The sequence below is a fragment of the Biomphalaria glabrata genome, chromosome 16 (genome assembly GCF_947242115.1).
Source record: "Biomphalaria glabrata chromosome 16, xgBioGlab47.1, whole genome shotgun sequence".
Taxonomy (NCBI): domain Eukaryota; kingdom Metazoa; phylum Mollusca; class Gastropoda; family Planorbidae; genus Biomphalaria; species Biomphalaria glabrata.
In genome coordinates, this window is record NC_074726.1 from 1,289,697 (window position 1) to 1,313,101 (window position 23,405).

A 23,405-nucleotide genomic window follows, 5' to 3' on the forward strand; every position below is an offset into this window, starting at 1 on the left:
ATAGTTGGAATATTCATCGTCAAAATGTTGGTGAGGCATTCGATTAGCAGCATCCGGAGAAATACATTTGTAAGATGATGTGGAGATCTTCCAATATATTTTATAGGCTAACTCAGCTTTTTAGCTTGTGACATCAGTTGTCGAACTGTTTACATCCATAGGGATCCTTGGGCATTTGTTTTTCGTTGATCTGCCTGTTAATTGGGCTTTCTTTTTTTTTTTTTTTTAAGGCTCGTTGTTTATAATTCTTTTTAAAATCACAATGCGAACGAGTGCAATTGCTAAAGTGCGTTACTATCACAGTTTACTCATAACATTAATTCATGTATATTAACTAGTGGAAATATACCGTAACATTATATACAAATTTAGCAAAATTAAAAACAAACATATTTGTATCTAATAAAAAGAAACTTTTCCATTGTTAAAATGCTGTCATTACATTTTATTACTTTTTTTTTTTTTGCTTTATTTTATTTTTTAAATCCAACATGTTAGAATTGAACAAAACACCATTATGACAATGTTAAGATTTATCTCCCTTTAATAGATTTCCTGCTAGGTAAATTAATATGATTTACATTGAATTGGTATTTTGCTCTTTTGATAATTATACCAGGAGTATAATTGAAGATCAGCAGAAAGACTCTGGTTTAAGTACAATAATATAATAATTTAAAACTTTTAAATTATTATACACGACAGACCACATACTTAACAATTTGCCGTTTGGGCTCTTCTTGGTCGTTGGCGTGACAGCACTGAACAGCTATGCTTTGCAGCAATGGATTTAGGATTTCCTGACATGGAGAGAACAAACTGTATTAATAAATGGACTCAAACCAACACCAATAACAATAAACTCAGATGTACCTCAAGGAACAGTGTTAGGCCCACTTCTATTTCTGATCTACATAAATGACCGTCCGTATTACACAAGTTCAGGAACATGTGTAAGACTATTTGCAGATCTTATCTTATCTTATCTTATAAAATACAGAAGTTGTTTTTTTTTTTTCAAAAATGAAGATGATTGCGTCCTACGAGTGTCCCTAGGTCAATCTAGTTATGTTAACTGAATTAGGGCTTAATTTGTTAGCCTCTATGCACTAAAGCTGCAAACAGAGATAGCTCTTGTATAGGACGGTCCGGGTATCTGGCAGGCAGTGTTCTGCAGGGTTCGCCTGTCTCCATACAAGGCGAGACCCCCGCATCCAACAATTGTATCGTATACAGGACCAGTTCGAATCTTCGAAAACGTTTTTGAGCACCATCCAGTTGTTGAGGATGTGTTCTTCTGTCTCATCTTTGTGAGGCATTGTCGACATCTGGAATCAGGTATCTCTCAGATCCTAGCGAAATCTGCTCTTACCGGGACGTTTCCCGGATGAAAACGTGACAAAATTGCTCTATCCCCTCTGTCTAATTACCGTCATTTGTCCTTCCTCTACGGCAGTTATAGAAGCTTCCAGACTTTCCGTTCTGTGTTGCAAAGGTCACAGCTGTCGTACCATTTGGACTTTATCCATTCACAAATCCTCGCCTTTGTACTCTCATGCTTGCGGTTCTTCTGAGACGCCAAGAAGCATTCCTGACTTCGCCAATCAGTCGGCCCTTTCGTTTTCCTTTGATTTCAAATTACGATGAAATGACCTGGTTTGAGATTCCATAACTGAGATGTAATCATGAGTTAAACATTTGGTTGAATATCGCTTTTACCCTCAAAACCTACGGACACTGGAACATTTTCAGGATATGAACCAAAGGTTTGGAACCCGCTCCTCTTGGAGCTCGGAAAAAGCACAAGCTTCGTCAAAAACATTAAGACCAGTTTAAATCAATGATCCATTGGATTACTAATTACTATGTCTGTTTTAAGAGTGTCGTGTTTTTAAAGCATTCCGAGCATGCATTATTATTATTATTACATAACAATTTTATAAAGGATATATAGTCAGTGCTTTTTTTTTTTGTGACGGTACGCACCGGTACGGCGTACCGGCACCTTTTTAAATGTGGGAAAAAATTATTACTTTTCTTGTATTTTAGCGTTTTTTTTAATTAATGCATTAGTAGTTAAATGTTAGGCAATCCATCACTGAGTACTGGCACCTATTCTTATACAAAAAGCACTGTATACAGTGATATACTATGCTCACAATTTGGAAGTTATTGTTTGGTCGTTGGATTGGGGAGAATTGAACGGTAGCTGTCTAATGCTATAGAATATAATGTTATAGAATGTACTGTTATATTCCTCAACATTAGAGTCTCTGTTTCCCCCCCCCCATTCCCCTCCCCCTCTCTTTTACAACTCAGCGGCGAATGTCCCGCAGGCTTTGAGTCGCATTTGGCTCTGTGTGGCTCCACAACTGACAGAGAGAAATGGCTTGTAGATAGAAGCCAGGGATCGATGGCTGGCCGGCCAAGTGGTCAGTCTACTGATAGCGTGTGCTGGGGTACACACACATACACACACACACACGCATGCATGCAAACAAACACACCCTCAAATGGAAGATGTTGGTGGAGTGAGCTTATATTTTAGAACTCGCTTTTAGCGTTTTGTTGTTTGCACTAAAGTTTTGTACTAGATTACTCAGTCACTCTTGCTCAGTGGATGATTAGTACATCCTTCAGTCCAAACACCAAATAGTGAGTTTGAGGAGGAAGATATGGATCAAGTGTGATCTAATAGCATAATAAGAATGAATTCAGTCTTATTATCTCTACACAACCCCCTCAACAGTCTCCCATTTATGTCACAGACTGTACCAAATGGACCTACATTCATATGTTCAATATACAATATCACCGTACAAAAAAAGAAAACATTCCGATACGAACTAGAAATATTCATCCTACTATTTATTTTCATTCATTAGGTTTTCAGTTAAAAAGTCAAATTGGATTTGCCTAAACATTTTGCCCAGATAGCAACCAAGTTGTCACACTTGTATGTGTCACAAGTCACCAGTATCAGCTGCTCTCCTTTGACAAGCTAGACTGACCTCGTGTAAACACAGGGAATAAAGTCTTCATGTTCCTGAAAGCTTTTTGTCAATACCTGGTCACTACCTGGTCTAGTGGAGCAAGAAATGTGGTTGGTTGTTGTGCTGCCTACATAATACCATAGTTAATATTGGTCTCCCTGACACAAACAGCTCGAATCTTAAAAAGACTTGATGTGGTCAAAGAGCTATTAAGTCGAAAGAGTGACACAGAGAGTCCTCAATCGAGTCCTTGCCAAACTGTGGGATCCACAGCTTTTAGGGGTCTAGAAACATCTAGGAAGATAGTTGAATTATCTGCATGGTTAACTCAGTACTGGAGATTGGTTTGAGTATAATGGGTGTCTAGGGGGGCGCGGTGGCTCAGTGGTTAAGCGCTCGGCTTCCGAAACTGGGGTCCTGGGTTCGAATCTCGGTGAAGGCTAGGATTTTGAATTTAGGTATTATTAGGGCGCCCATGAGTCCACCCAACTCTAATGGGTACCTGACTTTAGTTGGGGAAAGTAAAGGCGGTTGGTTGTTGTGCTGGCCACACGACACACTGCTTGTTAACCGTTGGCCATAGAAACAGATGACCTGAACATCGCCTGCCCCATAGATCGCAAGGTCTGAAAGGAAAACTTTACTTTTTTACCTTTAATGAGTGTCTATTCTGTATATTTAAAAGTAAGTTCAGCCTACCGGAAATGTAACTTCATATCAGACTGCAGAGTTTAAGTCTTTAATTAACACGCACGACTAGATTAAACATAGATTCGCGTAGGACGCAATTATCTTTTTGTTTAAGAACGTCTGTTTCTTCTTCTTCATTGTTCTCATTGTTATGTTGGAGTGTTCATATGACTAGACCAATACATGAGATGAACTGCGCAGTGGTTTCCAAATCAGGGAGCTCTCCATATAGTTTTCTTTCTATTGGGGTGATTTGGGGCCAATGTCTTATACGGGCCTCTTGGTAGAGAGAGCAGTTTTGGAGGACGTGGTCGGCATTTTCTGGTGATACTCCACATGGGCAGATTTCACTGGTTCCAATTTTGAGCTTCCGGAACATGTGTTGTCGCATTCTGTTGTGTCCGGTCCTGAGTCGAAAGATTAGACGTTGGTCTTGTCGGGATAGCTTATAGTAAGCGTCATCTTTCTTGTGATTTGGATGGGAGCTCGTCCATTTCTCATTTATTTTATCTACAATTAATTTCTTCATTTCTTCTGGATAGAGTGCAGAGTTTACTTGTGAGTTTGTTCTCCCACTCTTGGCGAGTGTGTCAGCCTTCTCATTTCCTGCTAGTTGTATGTGAGCTGGTATCCGTTGAATAACATTTTTTTGCTGCTGTTGTTGTTGAGCTTTGTAAGTGCTGAAGAACGTCTGTAATTTACAAGATAAAAGACGTGCCTAAGAATAAGTATTTCGATTTAGACATCTACAATGTAGATCTAGACCTAACAGTGAGAGTCGTCATAAAACGTGGAAACACTAAAGCACAAAAAAAGTTTCCCAAGTAACACACATCTCATGGTGTCTTTTTCTCAGGAATGATTTTGACCTGTCCAACAAAATCAGAAATGCCGAAGGAAAAGTATAGCCACTCGACACCCACTCATTACCATCACAGTGACGGATAAAACTGAATCTCAAGACGTTAATAGCAAAGTAATTTGAGAGGCAGAAAATATAAATATAAAGCACTTTTTAAAAAGGGAAAGCACTGCATAATCATTAATATAGCTCAATACTGCAAGGTTTATCTCTCCCGAATCTATGTAAAACAAAATTATTTAAGTATTTAATTGATTAAATATTTTTTTTTTTTTGTTTTGGACTACGGGTAATCCAAGAATGAGAAATGGGGGGGGGGGGTAAAGTGTAATAGAATCGTCCTAGACAGACAGACTGACAGAGTGAGTTAAAATACGCTTTGTAAAAATTAGTAATCGCTATAAGAAATCTTCAAGACAAGAAAGTCCAATAGCTCTTGTATTGGTAATAAGATTTGCTGATAGTGGTAAGTGATACACAAATAATCATTTAAAGATTCGGCTGACAGCCTAGTCATGAGGTATGCGCTCTGGCCTGTCGTCTCGAGGGTCCGTGGTTCGAACTCAGTGCGCCACCATACCCCCCGCCACCTAGCGTGATGTGTTTGTAGCTAGGGTGTAATAATTTACAATACTGAAGGAACACTCTCAACATGTAAAAATAAAACAAAAACTTGACATTCAAATGGACAACTTTTATTTGTATTTAACAATATTTTGCGAATTTAGACAAACATTAATGTGATCACAATTTATTTTCTTTCTTTTTCATTTGACAAAACAGAGATCTAACTAGAAAAACAAACAAAAAAAAATAGAAAGAAAGTAAGCGAAAAGAGAGAAAGAAACGAAGAAGATGAAGCGAAAAGAAAGAGAAGAGAAAGAAAAATATAGAAAAATGAGATGCTACAGAAGGATCCTGGGTATCACATTTAAAGACCGCATCACAAGCCAAGAGATTAGAGACAGGGTTACTGCAGAGATTGGACCCCACAATGACCTGCTAACTATCGTAAAAGACACATGCTAAAAATCTATGGCCATATTACAAGATCTTCAGGGATCGCAAAAAACTTCCTTCAGGGAACAGTACCAGGAAAAAGAAGAAGAGGCAGACAGAGAAAGTGACGGGAGGACAAAATAAAAGAGTGGACGGGCCTGCCCTTGAAAGAGGTTCTAACTAAAGCAAAAGACAGAGGAATGGAGAAAGACGATCGTCAAATCTGGCATGGTACCCCAACAGTCTAATAGACTAAGAGGGATAGGTAAAGTTAAGGGAAAAAATGACAAAGTTAAAAAAGAAAGAGAGAGAGAGACAAAGAGAGAGAGAGAGAGAAAGAGAGAGAGACAAAGAGAGAGAGAGAGACAAATAGAGAGAGAGACAAAGAGAGAGAGAGAGAAAGAGAGAGACAAAGAGAGAGAGAAAGAGAGAGAGACAAAGAGAGAGAGAGACAAAGAGAGAGAGAGAGACAAATCTTATCTTATCTTATATAATACAGACGTTACTTCAAAAAAGAAGATGATTACGTCCTACGCGTCATGCATTTTGTCATGCATATTAACCAATGACTTAAATTCTGCCAAGTCACTGGTTTTCCTGGCTAGCTCAGGCAAACCATTCCATGCTCTAATAGCACTAGGGAAGAAGGAGTGTTTGTACAAATTTGTCCTAGCATATGGGACGAGGAATGTGCCTTTATCTTTGTGTCATTCAGAGTATTTTATTAAATTTTGTTTTTGTATTTGAAGATTATGGTTCAGTGTTTTATGTATGATTGCTACTTTACTTTTGAGCCTTCTGTCCTGAAGGCTTTCTAAATTTAGTGATTTTACTAAAGGTGTTACTCTAGTCAAATGTGAATATTCTTTTGTTATGAATCTCACTGCTCTATTCTGTGTCTGTTCCAGTTTCTTAATGTTTTCTTGAGTTGAGGGGTCCCAAACGGAGGATGCATATTCTATTATTGGCCTAACCAAGGTTAAATAACATTTTAGTTTTAAGTTCTTATTTGATTTATAGAAATTTCTTTTAATAAATCCAAATGCTTTGTTTGATTTTTTTGTAGTTTCATCAATATGTGGATTCCATGACAATTTTTCATTTATTATAACACCTAGGTATTTTGCGTTTTTAGTCTGTGTTACTGGTTTGCCATGAATAAGATAAGTGGAATTAATTTGTTTTAGTTTTTTTGTTACTCTTAACAACTGAGATTTTTCTGGGTGGAGAGACATGCTCCAATTTGATTCCCATTTCTGTAATTCATCTAATTCTCTTTGTAAAATATCTGTGTCCTGTGTTGTTTTTAGTGTTCTATATATTATGCAATCGTCTGCAAATAATCTGACTTTTGTTCCTGAAGTAATGCAATTTGGTAAATCATTGATGTAAATTAAAAATAGTAGTGGACCCAAGACTGTTCCTTGAGGTACACCTGAGTTTACTGTTATCGGTGTTGATTTAGAGCCATTTATTATTACAGTTTGTTCTCTCCCTATCAGAAAATCTTTAATGCACTGATGCAGTGGACCACTAATGCCGAAATATTTTAATTTTTTAAGCAAACTATGGTGGTGAACTTTGTCAAAAGCCTTAGAAGTTGAGAGAGAGAGACAAAGACAGAAAGAGAGAGACAAAGAGAGAGAGAGACAAAGAGAGAGAGAGAGACAAAGAGAGAGAGAGACAAAGAGAGAGAGAGACAAAGAGAGAGAGAGACAAAGAGAGAGAGAGACAAAGAGAGAGAGTGAAAAAAGAAAGAGAGAAACAAAGACAGAGAGACAAAGAGAGAGAGACAAAGAGAGAGAGAGACAAAGAGAGAGAGAGACAAAGAGAGAGAGACAAAGAGAGATAGAGAGACAAAGAGAGAAAGACAAAGAGAGAGAGACAAAGAGAGAGAGACAAAGAGAGAGAGACAAAGAGAGAGAGACAAAGAGAGAGAGACAAAGAGAGAGAGAGAGACAAAAAGAGAGAGTGAGTGAGAGAGAAAGAGAACGTTGGTATTGAGTGACAGAGAATGAGAGAAGAAAAAAAAACAAAAACATATAAAGAGAAAGAGACGAAGAGAGACAAAGAGAGAGAGAGAGAGAAAAAAAAAGAAGAAACTCAGTGAGACGAGTGTGGAGAGTAGATTTTCATGTTTAGGTAACCTTGACAGACTTAGTATCGACCACAAGTGGTCAACAAGGACCTGGTGCTGTCATTAAGTAACAGCCTATTCACAGCCACGACCAGAGTCAGTCAGTCAGTCAGTCTGTCTCTCTGTTTATTGACGTCCGTTAACTTTGTGACAGACTTCAGTTGGTATGGGAATCGATACATGACAGTATCGAATATCTCATTTCTCATGTCTCTAAGTGTGTACTTGTATTCGTGTTTGTTGTGTGTAGATGTGTTAACAATATTTAGAATGTTATAAGTAACGGCCGGATTTAAGTTTGTGGAAACCCCGGGGCAGGATTTTTGTAGTGGCCCCTACATTTTTTCGAAAGCTTAAACTTAGACCCACTTACGAATACTAATACTTATATCTAAAAGCATACCATATTTTAGAAGAAAGAAATACAGTACTTGCAAATTTAACTTCATTTCCCTTTAAAAACAAATAATTATACATATTGTACATTTGTATTCCTTTTGTGTAGGCCCCTTTCTTGTGGAGTTGCCGGGGAAGTCCCTTAGATCCGGCCCTGGTAGGTAGAGTATTTAGTATTTAGAGTCAATGAAAGATCTTAGGTGTCACTCACATAGGTGTCACTCACATAGGTGTCACTAACATAGGTGTCACTCACATAGGTGTCACTAACAGAGACCGCATCACGAATGAAGAGATAAGAAACAGGATTAATTACTGCAATTGGATCCCGCGATGACACGATAAACATAAATATACATACGTAAATTACTAGTGTTTTCAGGGCCAGATTTGAGGGAGGACAGGCCAGATTTGAGGGAGGACAGGCCAGATTTGAGGGAGGACAGAGGGTGGACAGGCCAGATTTGAGGGAGGACAGGCCAGATTTGAGGGAGGACAGAGGGAGGACAGGCCAGATTTGAGGGAGGACAGGCCAGATTTGAGGGAGGACAGAGGGTGGACAGGCCAGATTTGAGGGAGGACAGGCCAGATTTGAGGGAGGACAGAGGGAGGACAGGCCAGATTTGAGGGAGGACAGAGGGAGGACAGGCCAGATTTGAGGGAGGACAGAGGGAGAACAGGCCAGATTTGAAGGAGGAAAGGCCAGATTTGAGGGAGGACAGAGGGAGGACAGGCCAGATTTGAGGGAGGAAGAGGGAGGACAGGCCAGTTTGAGGGAGGACAGGCCAGATTTGAGGGAGGACAGAGGGTGGACAGGCCAAATTTGAGGGAGGACAGAGGGAGAACAGGCCAGATTTAAAGGAGGACAGGCCATATTTGAGGGAGGACAGAGGGAGGACAGGCCAATTTTTGGGAGGACAGGCCAGATTTGAGGGAGGACAGAGGGAGGACAGGCCAGATTTGAGGGAGGACAGAGGGAGGACAGGCCAGTTTGAGGGAGGACAGGCCAGATTTGAGGGAGGACAGAGGGTGGACAGGCCATATTTGAGGGAGGACAGAGGGAGGACAGGCCAGTTTGAGGAAGGACAGGCCAGATTTGAGGGAGGACAGAGGGAGGACAGGCCAGATTTGAGGGAGGACAGAGGGAGGACAGGCCAGATTTGAGGGAGGACAGAGGGAGGACAGGCCAGATTTGAGGGAGGACAGGCCAGATTTGAGGGAGGACAGAGGGAGGACAGGCCAGATTTGAGGGAGGACAGAGGGAGGACAGGCCAGATTTGAGGGAGGACAGAGGGAGGACAGGCCAGTTTGAGGGAGGACAGGCCAGTTTGAGGGAGGACAGGCCAGATTTGAGGGAGGACAGAGGGTGGACAGGCCATATTTGAGGGAGGACAGAGGGAGGACAGGCCAGTTTGAGGAAGGACAGGCCAGATTTGAGGGAGGACAGAGGGAGGACAGGCCAGATTTGAGGGAGGACAGAGGGAGGACAGGCCAGATTTGAGGGAGGACAGAGGGAGGACAGGCCAGATTTGAGGGAGGACAGGCCAGATTTGAGGGAGGACAGAGGGAGGACAGGCCAGATTTGAGGGAGGACAGAGGGAGGACAGGCCAGATTTGAGGGAGGACAGGCCAGATTATCCGCAAGAGGGGCCTACACAAAAGAAGGTAAAAAAAAAATAATCAAAATTTCGACGGGTCAGAAACTTAAATTTTTTGTTATTGATTTACATCTTTTTCGCATGTTAGTGACACTACTTTAAACCTTACAGTCGGTAACTCTTTCGTGGGTAAGAAGTATTCGCTAGTAGCGTGCTCGTAATATATCAATGCAGCTCAGGTTCTGCAACAGTACGTCATTCCAGGGCCTTACTCCTCCACAAACTTAAAGATATACATTTTTAAACAAAAATATTGATATTAAATATTTTTTTTAAAGAAGTAAAATAAGTTCAATTTACAATCACTCTGTTTCCTTCTTCTACAATATGACATGCTTTTAGATAGCAGTATTATATTATTCAATAGTGGATTGGTTTTAAAGGTTTCGAAAAGTGTAACGGCCTTCACAAAAGTTCTGACTTGGGGCTTCCACATACTTAAATCCGGCCCTGGTTGCGTTCTATATATAGATCCTTACCATATAGTAATATCGGCCAAAAAGATATAAACACAAGCTAGTAAATATTTTGGAAGTAAACAATGGTTGGTGTTATCTTTAAGTCTGGGCACTGAAAATTTATTTAGATTTAGAGCTTAGCAAGTGTGTATGACACTGGATCTAAACAAAGTAGGTGTGTGACATTGGATCTAGACAAAGTATGTGTGTGACATTGGATCTAGACAAAGTAGGTGTGTGACATTGGATCTAGACAAAGTAGGTGTGTGACATTGGATCTAGACAAAGTATGTGTGTGACATTGGATCTAGACAAAGTGTGTGTGTAACATTGGATCTAGACAAAGTAGGTGTGTGACATTGGATCTAGACAAGTAGGTGTGTGACATTGGATCTAGACAAAGTAGGTGTGTGACATTGGATCTAGACAAAGTATGTTTGTGACATTGGATCTAGACAAAGTAGATGTGTGACATTGGATCTAGACAAAGTATGTTTGTGACATTGGATCTAGACAAAGTAGATGTGTGACATTGGATCTAGACAAAGTATGTTTGTGACATTGGATCTAGACAAAGTAGATGTGTGACATTGGATCTAGACAAAGTATGTGTGTGACATTGGATCTAGACAAAGTAGATGTGTGACATTGGATCTAGACAAAGTATGTGTGCGACATTGGATCTAGACAAAGTAGGTGTGTGACATTGGATCTAGACAAAGTATGTGTGTGACATTGGATCTAGACAAAGTATGTGTGTGACATTGGATCTAGACAAAGTAGGTGTGTGACCAAGATGTCTTGAGGAGAACAAGAAATACATTTCCTTCTTCGTACTGACATGTACAACTTAGACACACGACAACAAATGTCCACATCTAAATGTTTCAACTTAGACACACGACAATAAATGTCCACATCTAAATGTTTCATGACTCGCTAAGTCCGCAAAGTGTAAAGAGTAATGTACTATAAATGTCCGCGGAAACAGAATCATCCATGAAGAGCAAGTATAACACAGGAGAATGTAAAGTCTTAGCTTGAACGATGTAAAATTAATATAAACAAAACATTACACAAATAGTGTGTATGTGTCTGTGTGTGTGTGTCTGTGTGTGTGGGGGAGGCACTGTAGTACAAAATACTAAACTAAATTTTTTACTTTAATTAAAAAAAACCCTTATATTCAGTGTACTTGTATCGATTAGTTTGGATCAGTCATGAAATTTAATTTGTAATAGATCTAGACTATCAATAAAAAATCTGTGCCATTATAAAATAGTCTCAGTAAGCTAAGATCCTATCGTCTGTATGGAACAGTTGGAAAAGGGTAGGAGGAGAAAGAAGCGGGTATCTGTACGATCGCTTTTCAAATGTATTTATAAAAAAAAAAAACAATGAGCGACCTGAATTCGAACTCGAGAGGTAAAGGCCTTCCCAGCCTCCTCAGCCTCCCCCAGCCGCCCCGGCCCCCTCAAGCCAACAGTGCCACTGAGTTTCTTATGAAAATAGATTTTATAGTTATTAACAACCTTGTCTTTCTACAAACAATAAAGGGAACAAATTCAATTTATACCACCTTATCAGTCAAGTAAAATTTCTTTCTCTTGTTCGATACCAAACAAAATAGTTTATTACCAATTGTTAATTAACTAAATGGTTAATAATTTTATTTATTGATTCTTGTGTTGGCAGGTGAAAGAAATAATTGCGCAAAGTTTCAGCTTGATCCGAGATTTGGGTGTGGGAGAAATAAGGTGTACAAACGTTTTACCAGACAAACGGACAGAGTGAGTAGATATAAGCTTTGTAAAAGTATACACAAGAGGTTACAGGTTAAAGATTATGATAAGAATAGTTTACACTTCGACCGCACCTCACGGCTTGAAATGCGACACCTGCAAACCCTGGCTAGTACACAAAAACTCGAAAACAATAATTATCACTTTCAAGCAGGGCCGGCCTTAGGCATAGGAAAACTAGGCAGCCGCCTAGGGCCTCCTATTGGTGGGGGGTCAGTTCAGAACTCTAAACAATTTTTTTAGGGAAAAGCAATATAGAAACTTGTTTCCAATGTGGGATTGATGATGTGGAAGCAGATCTGAAGCAGCTTGGGGTTAGGGCGTGGAGACGAAAGGCCCAGGAGAGATCTGAATGGAAGGATGTGTTGAAGTAGGCCTGAGCCCTCCATGGGCTGTAGCGCTACTGGGATGGATGATGGATGTTCCCAATGTTATTGTTGTAGTGCACTAAGATTTAAACAAATTGCGTGATTTTATTTTTTCAGTTTTATTTTTTTATTTCATAGGAGGCCAAAAAAATAACCTCGTTAAGCCCGTCCCTGTTGTCAGACGCTGGAGTTATAGAGTGTGCAGTTATATATCATCATGCTCTGACTGACCGCATGCATTGTGAGATGTTTTATATTTGGTAAGGCTTAATTGAATATATTTATTTTGTTATGAATAGTAGACAACAATGAAACGCCTAAAACTGAAAATAGTCAGAGATCTCTGGAGACACTATCGGACCCAGAAAAAAGAATTATTGAAGAATGTTTCCGAGTTTTCAGAACTATTGATTATTTTATAAGAATCATAAATGACTGCGTGGGTAGGTTAAAGAGAAGAGAAAGGAATGCAAGATAAGAGAAATAAATGATAAAAGTAGTAGGTCTGATTTGCATTCAGTTCCTCATTACTCCGGATCTGCTGAATACATTTCAATGTAGTGCTGTGATCTTGGATACAATGCCTTGCATTCAATATTTCTCAGCACCAAGAATACAAAGTGGCAAAAAAAATAAAATAAAACTAAAGCAAAGCAAAGACGTAGAAAGAGACCAACGTATCACAAGATGGCGAACGATTCAGAAAAGGGAGTCAAAGTTCGTGCGGAACCGGGCAAAATATGCCCCAATAGGACAGTGTTCCGTCCTGCACTGCGCAATAATTGTCTGCTCTGGCCTCCTCAGTCGCCACCATGGATGGTCGCGATCTGGGCGTTTATGCTCCAGATTACTCACCTGTGCCCCTTCTGTTAGTGAAAATAGTTCCGCCGGACTCAAGATCTGAGCCACACATGAAGGCCAGGGTCTGGACTGGTTGTCAGGGGCTATTGGAGACTCATATCATTAGGAAGCATTGAATAGGTAGTGCAAAGTTTCTTTCCATTACCACTTCTGACAATAACAAACATTCTATTAATAAGTTAAGATTTCAAGAAGCATTTTATTTCTGACAATGAAGACCTATTTTATGATGGTAATTGTTCCATTATGTTAAAAATGACATGCGAAGATAAATGCATTTGAAGATAGTAGTGAAACAATGTCAAGGTCGTACACAAAAGGGGACATACGCGATAAACAGGAACACAGGAGGAGGCGTAATAGAATTTGTTAAAATAACGTGTTATAACACAAAGGGAGATGATCCAAATAAAAAATTGAGAGCAGGGGAGGTAATTTTTCATAGCTCAAAGAGTACAATGCGATTTGGCTAATGGATGTAGGAAAGGAAAATATGATTGCATGATGTGTGTGAATGTGTTTGGGACTGTGTGTGCGAATGTGTAATTGTCTGTGTGTGTAGTTATGTAATTGCGACAGTGTGTGTATGTGGATGTGTGTGACTGCGCTTGCGTGACAGAAGAGAGAGAGAGAGAGAGAGAGAGAGACAGGAAGTGAATACAGCAAAAGGGAGAGAATAACAGAACGAATTTAAAGAGAGAGAGAGAGAGAGATGATAAAACAGAAAAACAAAATCAATCAACCAGCGATACAAAAATAAAACTCCTGTGTTTAAGAATGAAACACGTCTTCCTTAGAAAACAGAATTCATAATTAAAAAATAAAAACAATCTAGATGGGAAACATTCTTTATGTGCATCGTTTTGCATCAAAAACATGGAAACATAATATATGTTACATCTTCATAGAAACAATATGTAATAATTGCTATACACAGGTAATCACCACATGATATAATCCAAAAGTAAATGTAACAATTATTTTTATGTGTTTAAAATTGTCATTACTGATTAGTTTATAGTTTTAAAAGGTATACTTCCTCCAACGAATTCTGACTGTAAAGTCTAACTTTGTAATTTTTTTTCATTAATGATTTGGATTAGATTTAAAGGTATAATCTTTCTAAACGCTATAGTTACATATAGTACAATCTCATTTTCGCCATCTATTGGCCATAGTAATTTTCAGTACTATCAAGGGATCTTACACTCTTATACTTTGCATTAAATAATCACCTGAAATAATATAAAAGTTAACATCTAAATTTGTAGTTTTTCTCGTATTATTTGTGTGTGTTAAGTTAATACAGTTTCCCTTTCAGACCTTGGGATCTACGGGGCAGATGTTGTTAAGGTCATCTGTTTCTACGACCAACACAAGGACCAACCGCCTTTACTTCCCCCCAACTAATAAGAGCTTGGCTGGACTCAGGGGCGCCCTAAAATCACGAAATTCATAATCCTAGTCTTCATCGAGATTCAAACCCAGGATCCCTAGCGCTTAACCACTCAGCCACCATGCTCCGTATTCTTGTGTGAGAGAAAAGTCGCGATAATTTGAGTCACTCATTTGTGTGAGTAAGTGACTCATAGTATTGCGACTTTTCTCTGAAATTCTTCAGACTCTATCAATGATGAAAGGCTCAAGTCATATCAAGTCTGGGTTGTTTTACAAGAAAAAAAACACAGGCATACATAAACATTAAAAACAAATAAATACATAACATCAGAATGTGTATACATATATCTCCAACGTTACTACCATAGGCAAGAATAGTTATTTTATATCGGTGCTTGTGTTTTGTTATGTGTAGGTATGTGTGTTTGTGTTGGTCTGTATAAATTTCACTACCTACAGCAATTACAACACTTAAAGTTCTACAAGAACTAAAGAAACAACTAATAGACTTCTAGTTACTAAAAGAAAACTAAAAATGAAGTTATTTCTTCTTCAACTAAAGACACGCAGGTGGTGACAATATCCAGCAAAGAAGACCACACCTACCTTATTGCGTGGTTTCTCCTTCCGGGAACTCCTGCAGCACTGGAACGGGACGTGGAAGATTCTAGCAATCTCCTTGACCCCGCCTCCTATTGAAGACATGGTCGAGGTGGCGATGTTCCTAATACCTCTTCCACTCGCCTCTTGGCCCTGCTCGCACTTCTTAATTCCGTCGATGACGTCAGTCAGGACGGCGTCCCTGGAAAACGTCACTTTGGTGGCCTTCTTGATGACGTAAGAGTTCCTCGGACCTTCGGACTGCTTCATGGTCCTCCGGTCCAGCGACTGGGTTTGGCGCGTGAGATCTGGCTTGTCGTCTGCAAGCTTGTAACCGCCTGGGGAGTTGGCGGCGTCGGCCAGGTGGCTCTCCGTGCTTTGTGTGGCTCCGAGGGTGTACTCAAACACAGGCAGCCCTTCCAGGATGTCGGAGGCGTCATCTCTGACCAGGCCAACCAGAGACTCTGTACTGGTTTGCGATGCGCAGCTTATTTTGATGACCCCAGCGGGCGAGGTCGGGTCAGAGTACTGGACATATTTAGACTCCATTGGATTTGCAATGATGGCGTAGGGCTGATAGCCATCGGTCAAGTCACCGCGTATGTCGATATCAGACCTCACGTAAACTGTTCTGGAACCGATAGGCTGGGAAGTAATCACTTTCATATTTTCATAAGGAGAATCCTCTGATGTCGTCTGAAAGTGCCGGAAGCGGAAGGAGTTATCCATAATTCTGTGGCCGTCCATCGGACGTATAACCCTGTCATAAGGAATTTCATCTTTAACCGTAGAATATTCTCCAAAGATGTACGCGTCCGACACGTCACTCAGCGTCGATTCTCTTCCAGCTCCAGGTATCACGAGACCGGATGTGGAGCTCTCAGAGTCGTAAGATCGTCTGTCATTGACGTCATCAATCCTCGCGTAGTTCCCCCAACCTGCTGAATAGGAATTGAAGCTAATAGCCGATGCAGCGACGTCTGAGCGGTAGTGTCTGGGAATGGTGTCCGGCCTGTCTAGATATGGAAGCGAATTTGTTCTGCTATTGACCATGTCTGTTTGTTTTTCGACGGTGCACAGATGAGGGGTCGAGCTGACCCATTTTGACCTCCCGTGAGACCGTCTGCCGTGGATATATTCGTCGGATACACCGTCAGATACAACGCTTGTGAAACTGGACCTAGGGTCGACAGCGTCCCGCTGACCACGTCTATCTCTTTGCTGTGGCCGGTACCGGTATGACCTATCGAGTGTCGACTGCGCAGAGTCCGGATATAGCAGATTATCATACACATCTATACTCTGTTGCATAATAAAACCCGGGACGTTGTCACGAGATTTAATGGTCACTAGATGATCCCGTACGTACTGGGTCGGGTCAGTTACCACCCCTTCGGTAACCACTCCAGTGTCCATTTCATGTTTGGCGATTTGCTGGAGTTTTTGCTCACACTTCTCGATAGCCTGTCCGAAATTAGCCTCAAAGTCAGACTCGCTCATTACTCGCCCATATCTCTTAGACTTGATAGTCTCTCGAGCTTCTTGTCCAATCTGTTTCTCTCCCATCTCTGCTTTACTGCTCTGTTTTTCCACAAGCTCGTCCAAGACCGAGTCATACATATTTATAGCCCTTTTATCGGCGTCTGGATTTTCGATTATTGACCTTCGTTTTTCAAGTCGTGTCCGTCTATCCCTTTCAAAGTCTGACGTAATTACCCCTTCAGAGGGAGGGGTGGGGTCTTTTGGCAAATCTTTTTCCTCTCGTTCTATCTGAGAAGTCTTTGGAGCTATATTTTTGTTTTCTGGGTCGTTAAGAAGCTCCTCCCTGCTTCCGGCAAAGTTTCGATTCAGTTCATGTTCATTAACTTTCAGATCATGAACCATTCTCACCTGGGCCTGTGGTCTTGTTATTTTGGAGTCAGGTTTGTCATGGTCCTGGTTCAAACCTTGCCTAAAACTTTCACTGACCTTCATTGGGAACATACTCTCCTCTTCCGTCATGGCGCAGCGTTTGTTGGCAATGACCACTGCGGATGGCCGTCTTTCCGGTTTCTTGACCATGGCGGTGCAATTGAGTTTAATGTTTCTCCCGCAACATAATGAGAACCCTCCGTCGCCGTTAACACTCATGCCATTCTCTGGCGAGTCAGGGCAGTTGACAGTCATACTGCAGGAGTCTTGGTTCTCAGTTGATTCCGAGGACAGCCTTTTATACTCCGGCGGCCTGAGATCCAAATTACCAGTGCCGGACTTACCGTTGGTAAATTTAAGCCCTTCAGCATCCACATTGCTGATTTCTTTGGCGATCTGCTCGAGTTTGACATTTGCTTCTTTGAGAGTGGATGTTTGAGACGTTTTTAGTTCTTGCTTCAAAGAACTTATTTTACCATCAGATCTGGTCGATATTTTATCCTCGTAGCCAGTGCTGAGAATGAGATCACAAGTTTGTTCATTGAGAACACCTAAAATTTTGGGAGATTCAGGCTCAAGCTCAGAGTCAACAGTGAGACTCCTTTCTGAAAACTCTTCAATTTTAACAGTCTTATCGATTACTTGTTTCTGCACTTCCTCCATCTTTGGCTTCACGTTTTCATAACTATCAAAGCTTATCTTTTCTGATGGAATACCGACTACATCCATCTTCCCTTCCTTTCTTTCTTCTTCTTTCATGCTTTCAACTCTGTGGGTTATGTTATCATCAGGTAAAAATGACTTTTTGTTTTCTTCCAATACATTGGGACCTTGGACTTTATCAGCTAAGCCGGACTCTAGCCGGACGTCGTGATCAATAGTAGAGTGTTCGATAGCCATCTGTCCGGCTATCTCGACTGAAGACTCGTAGGCCTTGACCACGTGATCAGAGTCAAACAGCGCAACCTCCTCGGTTGTTTCTTGCTGTTCGGATGCAAATTTAATCACTGACTCAAACCCGGAGTCGATCATAGCGCTGTTAACGCGCTCAGACAGTTCAGAGTCCAGAGGTTTCTCTTTATCACATTGGTCTGGTTCATTCACATTACTTGAACTGCTATCAAGTAGCGGCTCTGTAGCGTTAGCTAATGTATCAGTTTCCGTTGCTCGAGAGCTGCTGTCATTACAGCGTTCACTTATTTCAACGCCATCAACTGTCTCTACGTCATCGCCCTTCTCTACGTCATCACCCTTCACTACGTCATCACATTTTCTTTCTTCATCCCGTGCAACTAGTTCAATACTTTGATTAGCATCAACATGATTTAAACTTATCGGCTCTGTTTCCGAACTGGAGTCTACCCCTTCGATCTCTTTATGTTTCTTTGTTTTAAATCCTTTGAAAAGAATCGCCGCTCTAGTCACCAAGTCATAGTCTGTTTCTGTGTCCGGTTCAATGGTCTCTGTGAATTCAGTCTTAGATCTCCAGGTGCCGACAGTTGACTTCCGTTTTTTCTTGACCGTTTGTGCTTTGAAAACTTCTGCAGCTTTGTTCAACAATTCAAACGCGTCCTCATTTTCACGTCTGCCATCGGATCCTTCACCGCCATCATCTTCTGATTGACTTCTTGTATGTCTGCCGCTCAGGGGCGGCGACTTGAATTTATCCTCGCCATCTTTGTCTTTTTTTTTCGCAGTCATGTATTTGGTGACTGACTGCATCTTATTGAGAACTTTACCAAATTTATTGAAAGCAGACTTGCGAAATTTTTCAGAGTCTTCGGCCGTTCTGTGCGCATCGACTTCCGGCTGTACAACTTTAAACTCTTTGACAATGTCATCGATGTCACCGTCGTCGCTGTCTACAACTTCCTGTTTGTACTCCTGGACTAGGGCGTCTATGTCACCTCCATCGCTGTCACTGCTGCTGTCAGGTTTGTCAGTGACATCGTTGGGTCTCAATCTATCGTCTCCACTGACTTCTCTGTCGTTTGAATTCTCGACGCTATTTTCAGCTTCTACTTGGCTGTGCGTGATGTCAATATTTGCATATGTAGAGTTGAGTTCAACTTGGTCCAACTCTGGTATGGATATGGGTGAAGTGGGCGTGGCTTTTGGTGAAGTAGGCGTGGCTTGTGAGGTTTTGTTAAGAAGTAAATCTGGAGGAAGTCCATTGTCTGCATCTTTAGAACCGTCCACTTCCTGTTCTATGACATCCACAAGTTTTGCTGCAGGTATTGCTTCGTCCGGGTCGACATCTTTACCAAAAGTCTGTGGTGGATTGTTGGACTCTATGACATCATGATGTTGGGAGAAAGGAAGGACAACTCGTAGTGGTTTCTGAATTTTAGTTTTGACGAATTCAGAAAAACTCAAAGATTGATCAGATACGCTAACATGAGTTAGAACCTCCGAACTGTGGGTATCGATATTCTCTGTGCTGGTATCGACAAGCAAGTTCGTGATTTCTTTTGATTCTTCAGTATCCTTCTTGTGATTAACATTTCCGAATTCCGCACTTTTATCTTTTTCTTGCTGACTTGGCGTTAGGTGGTCTAGAATAAAATCATCACTAAACTGTTTGACTAATCCCCAGCTGTCTGTGGACCATGGCGATGAAGTACTTGTATTCGGTTCGGTTGTGCTGATTTTAACGATAGGAACCCCCCAAATGTCTTGCAGTATCGAATCTGCTTTTTGCATATCGTCAGTTTTTTCCAAGGATTCGATTTCTTTATCCTTAGACATTGGAGTATCACATTTATCCTTATCTGGAAAAGGGGATTTTTTCCCAAATGATGTAAAAGAGGACATAGAGGATAAAGAGGGATCCTCATACTGTAGTTTAGTCTGGGATGATTTGTAGGTTTTAATTTCTTTGGTGATTGGTTCATCCATTTGTAATGATGACCTGCGGTGAGCAGATTCTATATTTACATCCACAGACTGAGAAGTCCAAAGAAGGGGCGTAGCTTTCCCCAGATTCTTAAGCCTGACCATAGGAAGTGACCTTCGCCTTGTCTGCTCTTGCATATTGCGTCTCCTCAAGTCGATGGAGAGAGATCCTCTGTTAGCTCTATCTGGCGGCTTTGAAAATTGATCGCTACCTCTGGATACGCCTTGGGCCGCCAGGCTGTCACTCGACATGTTCACTAGCATAGAGTCCATTGACTTGCACTCGTTCAGAGGAACAAGTGACGCAACGTCAAACGGCTTACGCAATGGTTGCTCAGACTGAGAGATTAATGTTGACGACAAGGGCGTGTCTTCTGAGTGTTCTAGTGTGGAACTGTCCTGAGACAAGTTCACCCTCATCGACTCACGGGAAATGCTTCCCCTGGAAGAATCGCCGCTGGAAAGTGAGACCTTCGTCTGGAACAAGATATCCTTAGAGATGCAAGGAGAGTGGTCGCCCCTGTCCAACGAATGAATGCTGTCGACAAATGAGATAAGCTCGTCCTGACAGTTTTGCGAACGTGTTTCGCCAAAGACAGAGTCGTCCCCTGACGTCTCATCAAAGTGAGATGCGGAGTCGTCTAACGCTCCGAGATCTTCCGAACCATCCCATTTGGCTTCGTCAGTGTCCGCCTCTGCAAGATCTTCCGTTTCAAGCTTTTGTTTGTAATCTGGGCTTTTTTCTTTTCCCGCACACTGGTCTTGCCCACTGTTAGCAATGTCTTCTAATGACGTCACTGTGGTGCCAAACATGGTGTAGAAAGAAGAGCTGAACTGATCGCTGGCCATCGGAGCTTCTTTTATATCTGGCGATGGACTTACGGACTGGTCAAAGTTGACGTCATGGTCACTGCTCAAGGGGCTAATACTCTTCCACTCGTCAACCTTTACTGCGTGGTCCTCGGTAGTTTCCGGCGTCCGTTCGGCGAAAACATCATCGTTGCTATCCACATCCGGAGAATTCACGAAACTAGAAGACTTAATGATTATATGATTGGATGAACTGGGACCGGAAACACGCCCCTGACTGTCACTATCACTGCTTTGAATGTGAACAACTTTATTCGCGTCACTGGAGCAAGGAACGAAAGTCAATGGGGAGACGATACTTTCTAAAGATTTAGAAATTTCTTCGGAACTATCAAGCGACGATCCAAAATGATAATCTATACTCTCACCAGTGATAGAGGGACTAATATTGACCTCTACTTGGTTGTCCTGACCAACGTCCACTGGTGAAGTATTAGAAACAGTTTCTATACTGGTAGAATACAAATGTTTTAATCCTTTCTGAAGTTTTTTCACTTTTTCCAGCTGTTCGTCATTCGGGCTTATATCAAGTTGTGAAGTTTTTATGTCTTTTGCTAGGCGAGGTAACTCTCCGATATCGATGCTCTTAGTCAGCAGACGAGGAATGTCAAACGATTCATCTTTGGACCCAAACGACTGAGCATCAGACAAGGATTTGACATGTTCACGTTTGCGACATATATCCTCCTGTAAGATGGCTGCGTACGGATCGTGTCTCTTAAGGGACCGTTCTGAGTCGTCTGCATGCAAGGATTCAGGCGTAGATTGCAGATCGCTTGAGACTTGCTTGATGACGTTGGTGGGGGGTGATGTAGGCTTATCACAGTTGTCTTGCTTACCAATGGATGGTGAAGGCGTGTCTGATGATACTTTATCATCAAAGCTTATCAGGTTATCCTTGAACAGAATGTCTTTGTTGAAATGCGTGTTGTTATTTGGTTCATCCTGAGGTCCGATGTCTGGAATGTTCGGGTCTAATACTTCCTCAGCGCTGCTCTTTTGTTCCGTCAACTTCCTCGACAGATGTCGTTCTCGCTCCAAGCTTTCAAGTCTTTGAATACTTTTTTCAATCGACTTTTGATTCTGAAGCAGAAATTCTTGCCGTTTCACGCGAGACAACTCCTCATTCGAGTCCCCTAGCTTCTGGATGCTTTCTTCTATAGACTGCTGGTTCTTCAGAAGGAACTCATTCAAGCCACTCACAGCACGCGTGGATGACTCCCTGTAGTGTCTGCGTGCTCTGGATCCGCCACTGCTGCTTTCTGGACAACTCTCATCATTCGTGCTCCTTCTTCGAAACCGGACCTTAAACAGGTCGTCAAGGTCTAGCAAACTTTTCGCCTTATTCAAGAAATCTATGCTCTGAGATTTAGTGGTGATCCCCGGGTAAGCGAGACCGTACTTCTCTGCGATGTCTTGCTTGAATGGATTGGAATCGGACAGTAGCTCGAATTCTTGTGGCGTTAAAGGGGTGCTGGTTTTACTCACGTTGGAGTCCGAGTTTGGCGGCGATTCCTTGCGCACGAGAGCTTTAACGTGGTCGGTAGAGAAGGGATCCCATAAAGGGTCAACACACGTTCCATATTGTTGCAAATCTTGGCAGGCCTCCATAGATCTCGTCTTCCAGACTTTGGGGTAGTTACAAACCCCCCCTCCTTGTCTCCGCCTCTCCCTTTCCCTCTCTCTCTTGTTTTCTCACTGAATTGGGAATTTCATGATCTGTTCAAGAGTGTGTATGAACGCATTAATGGGATCGCATGTGTGTTTATATCAAAGAGTGGGTGTTGGGGAGGATGGCTGAAGTAGTGGCTATTCTCGCAAGCCAATCGATCTATTGTCAAGACGCTGTGCCCAACGAAAGGCTGGGATTTGAGCGGAGCGCCCGCCATACCTACCCCCATCCACCAGATTAATGCTGGTCATAGTTCTCCAATCGTAAATCTTTCATAACAGCAGTAATTAAAACTTTTTTTTTTGTCTACACTGGGTTCGAATCCAATCTGTAGCTATTTATAGTTACCACACGGGTGACTGCGATCACGTGACATAGATGCGCGTTTCGTTCATGCCTACATGTCACACATACACACTTAAAGAGAGCTTCTTGTTCCAATGTTTCATCTTATATATCTTTCAGCGTTGTTTGTTTACACACCAGTCAAATGTTAATGCGTTCACAGCAGTATCTCAACCAATGAATCGATTATTATATAAAAAAAGAAACACTTTAATCCACACCGTAATCCACACGATGGCATTACGTAGAGGCTTCCAGATACAACGTAGAGGCTTCCAGATACAACGTAGAGGCTTCCAGATACAACGAACTTTTATGTTTTTATTTCTCACATTAGTCACATCTCCAATCGTTTTTAAAATGTCACTAGGTTTTAGTGTAGCCGCAATGGTGAAAGAAAATCTGATCACAAAAAAATTATACAACAAAATACGGACTTATTGATCTCTAGGGATGAACAAAAATAAGAAGCTAGGTATAACTGGAAGAA

The 23,405-nt window shown here is 41.4% G+C and overlaps 1 protein-coding gene across 8 annotated transcripts in view; it reads right to left on the reverse strand.

Moving 5' to 3' along the window:
- LOC106071555 (uncharacterized) overlaps positions 1-22,958 on the reverse strand; it is a 368,124-nt gene extending 345,166 nt beyond the window's left edge. For 4 of the 8 annotated variants that reach the window (XM_056014088.1, XM_056014087.1, XM_056014084.1 and 1 more), the window contains exon 1: positions 15,229-22,957. In XM_056014088.1, coding sequence (XP_055870063.1) covers positions 15,229-22,509 — 7,281 coding nt within the window. In that variant the 5' untranslated portion in view covers positions 22,510-22,957. Of the gene's footprint in view, positions 1-15,228 lie in introns of all 8 variants that reach the window. The other 4 variants (XM_056014083.1, XM_056014085.1, XM_056014082.1 and 1 more) reach the window with 2 other exon arrangements.
- Positions 22,959-23,405: the final 447 nt, after the last annotated feature.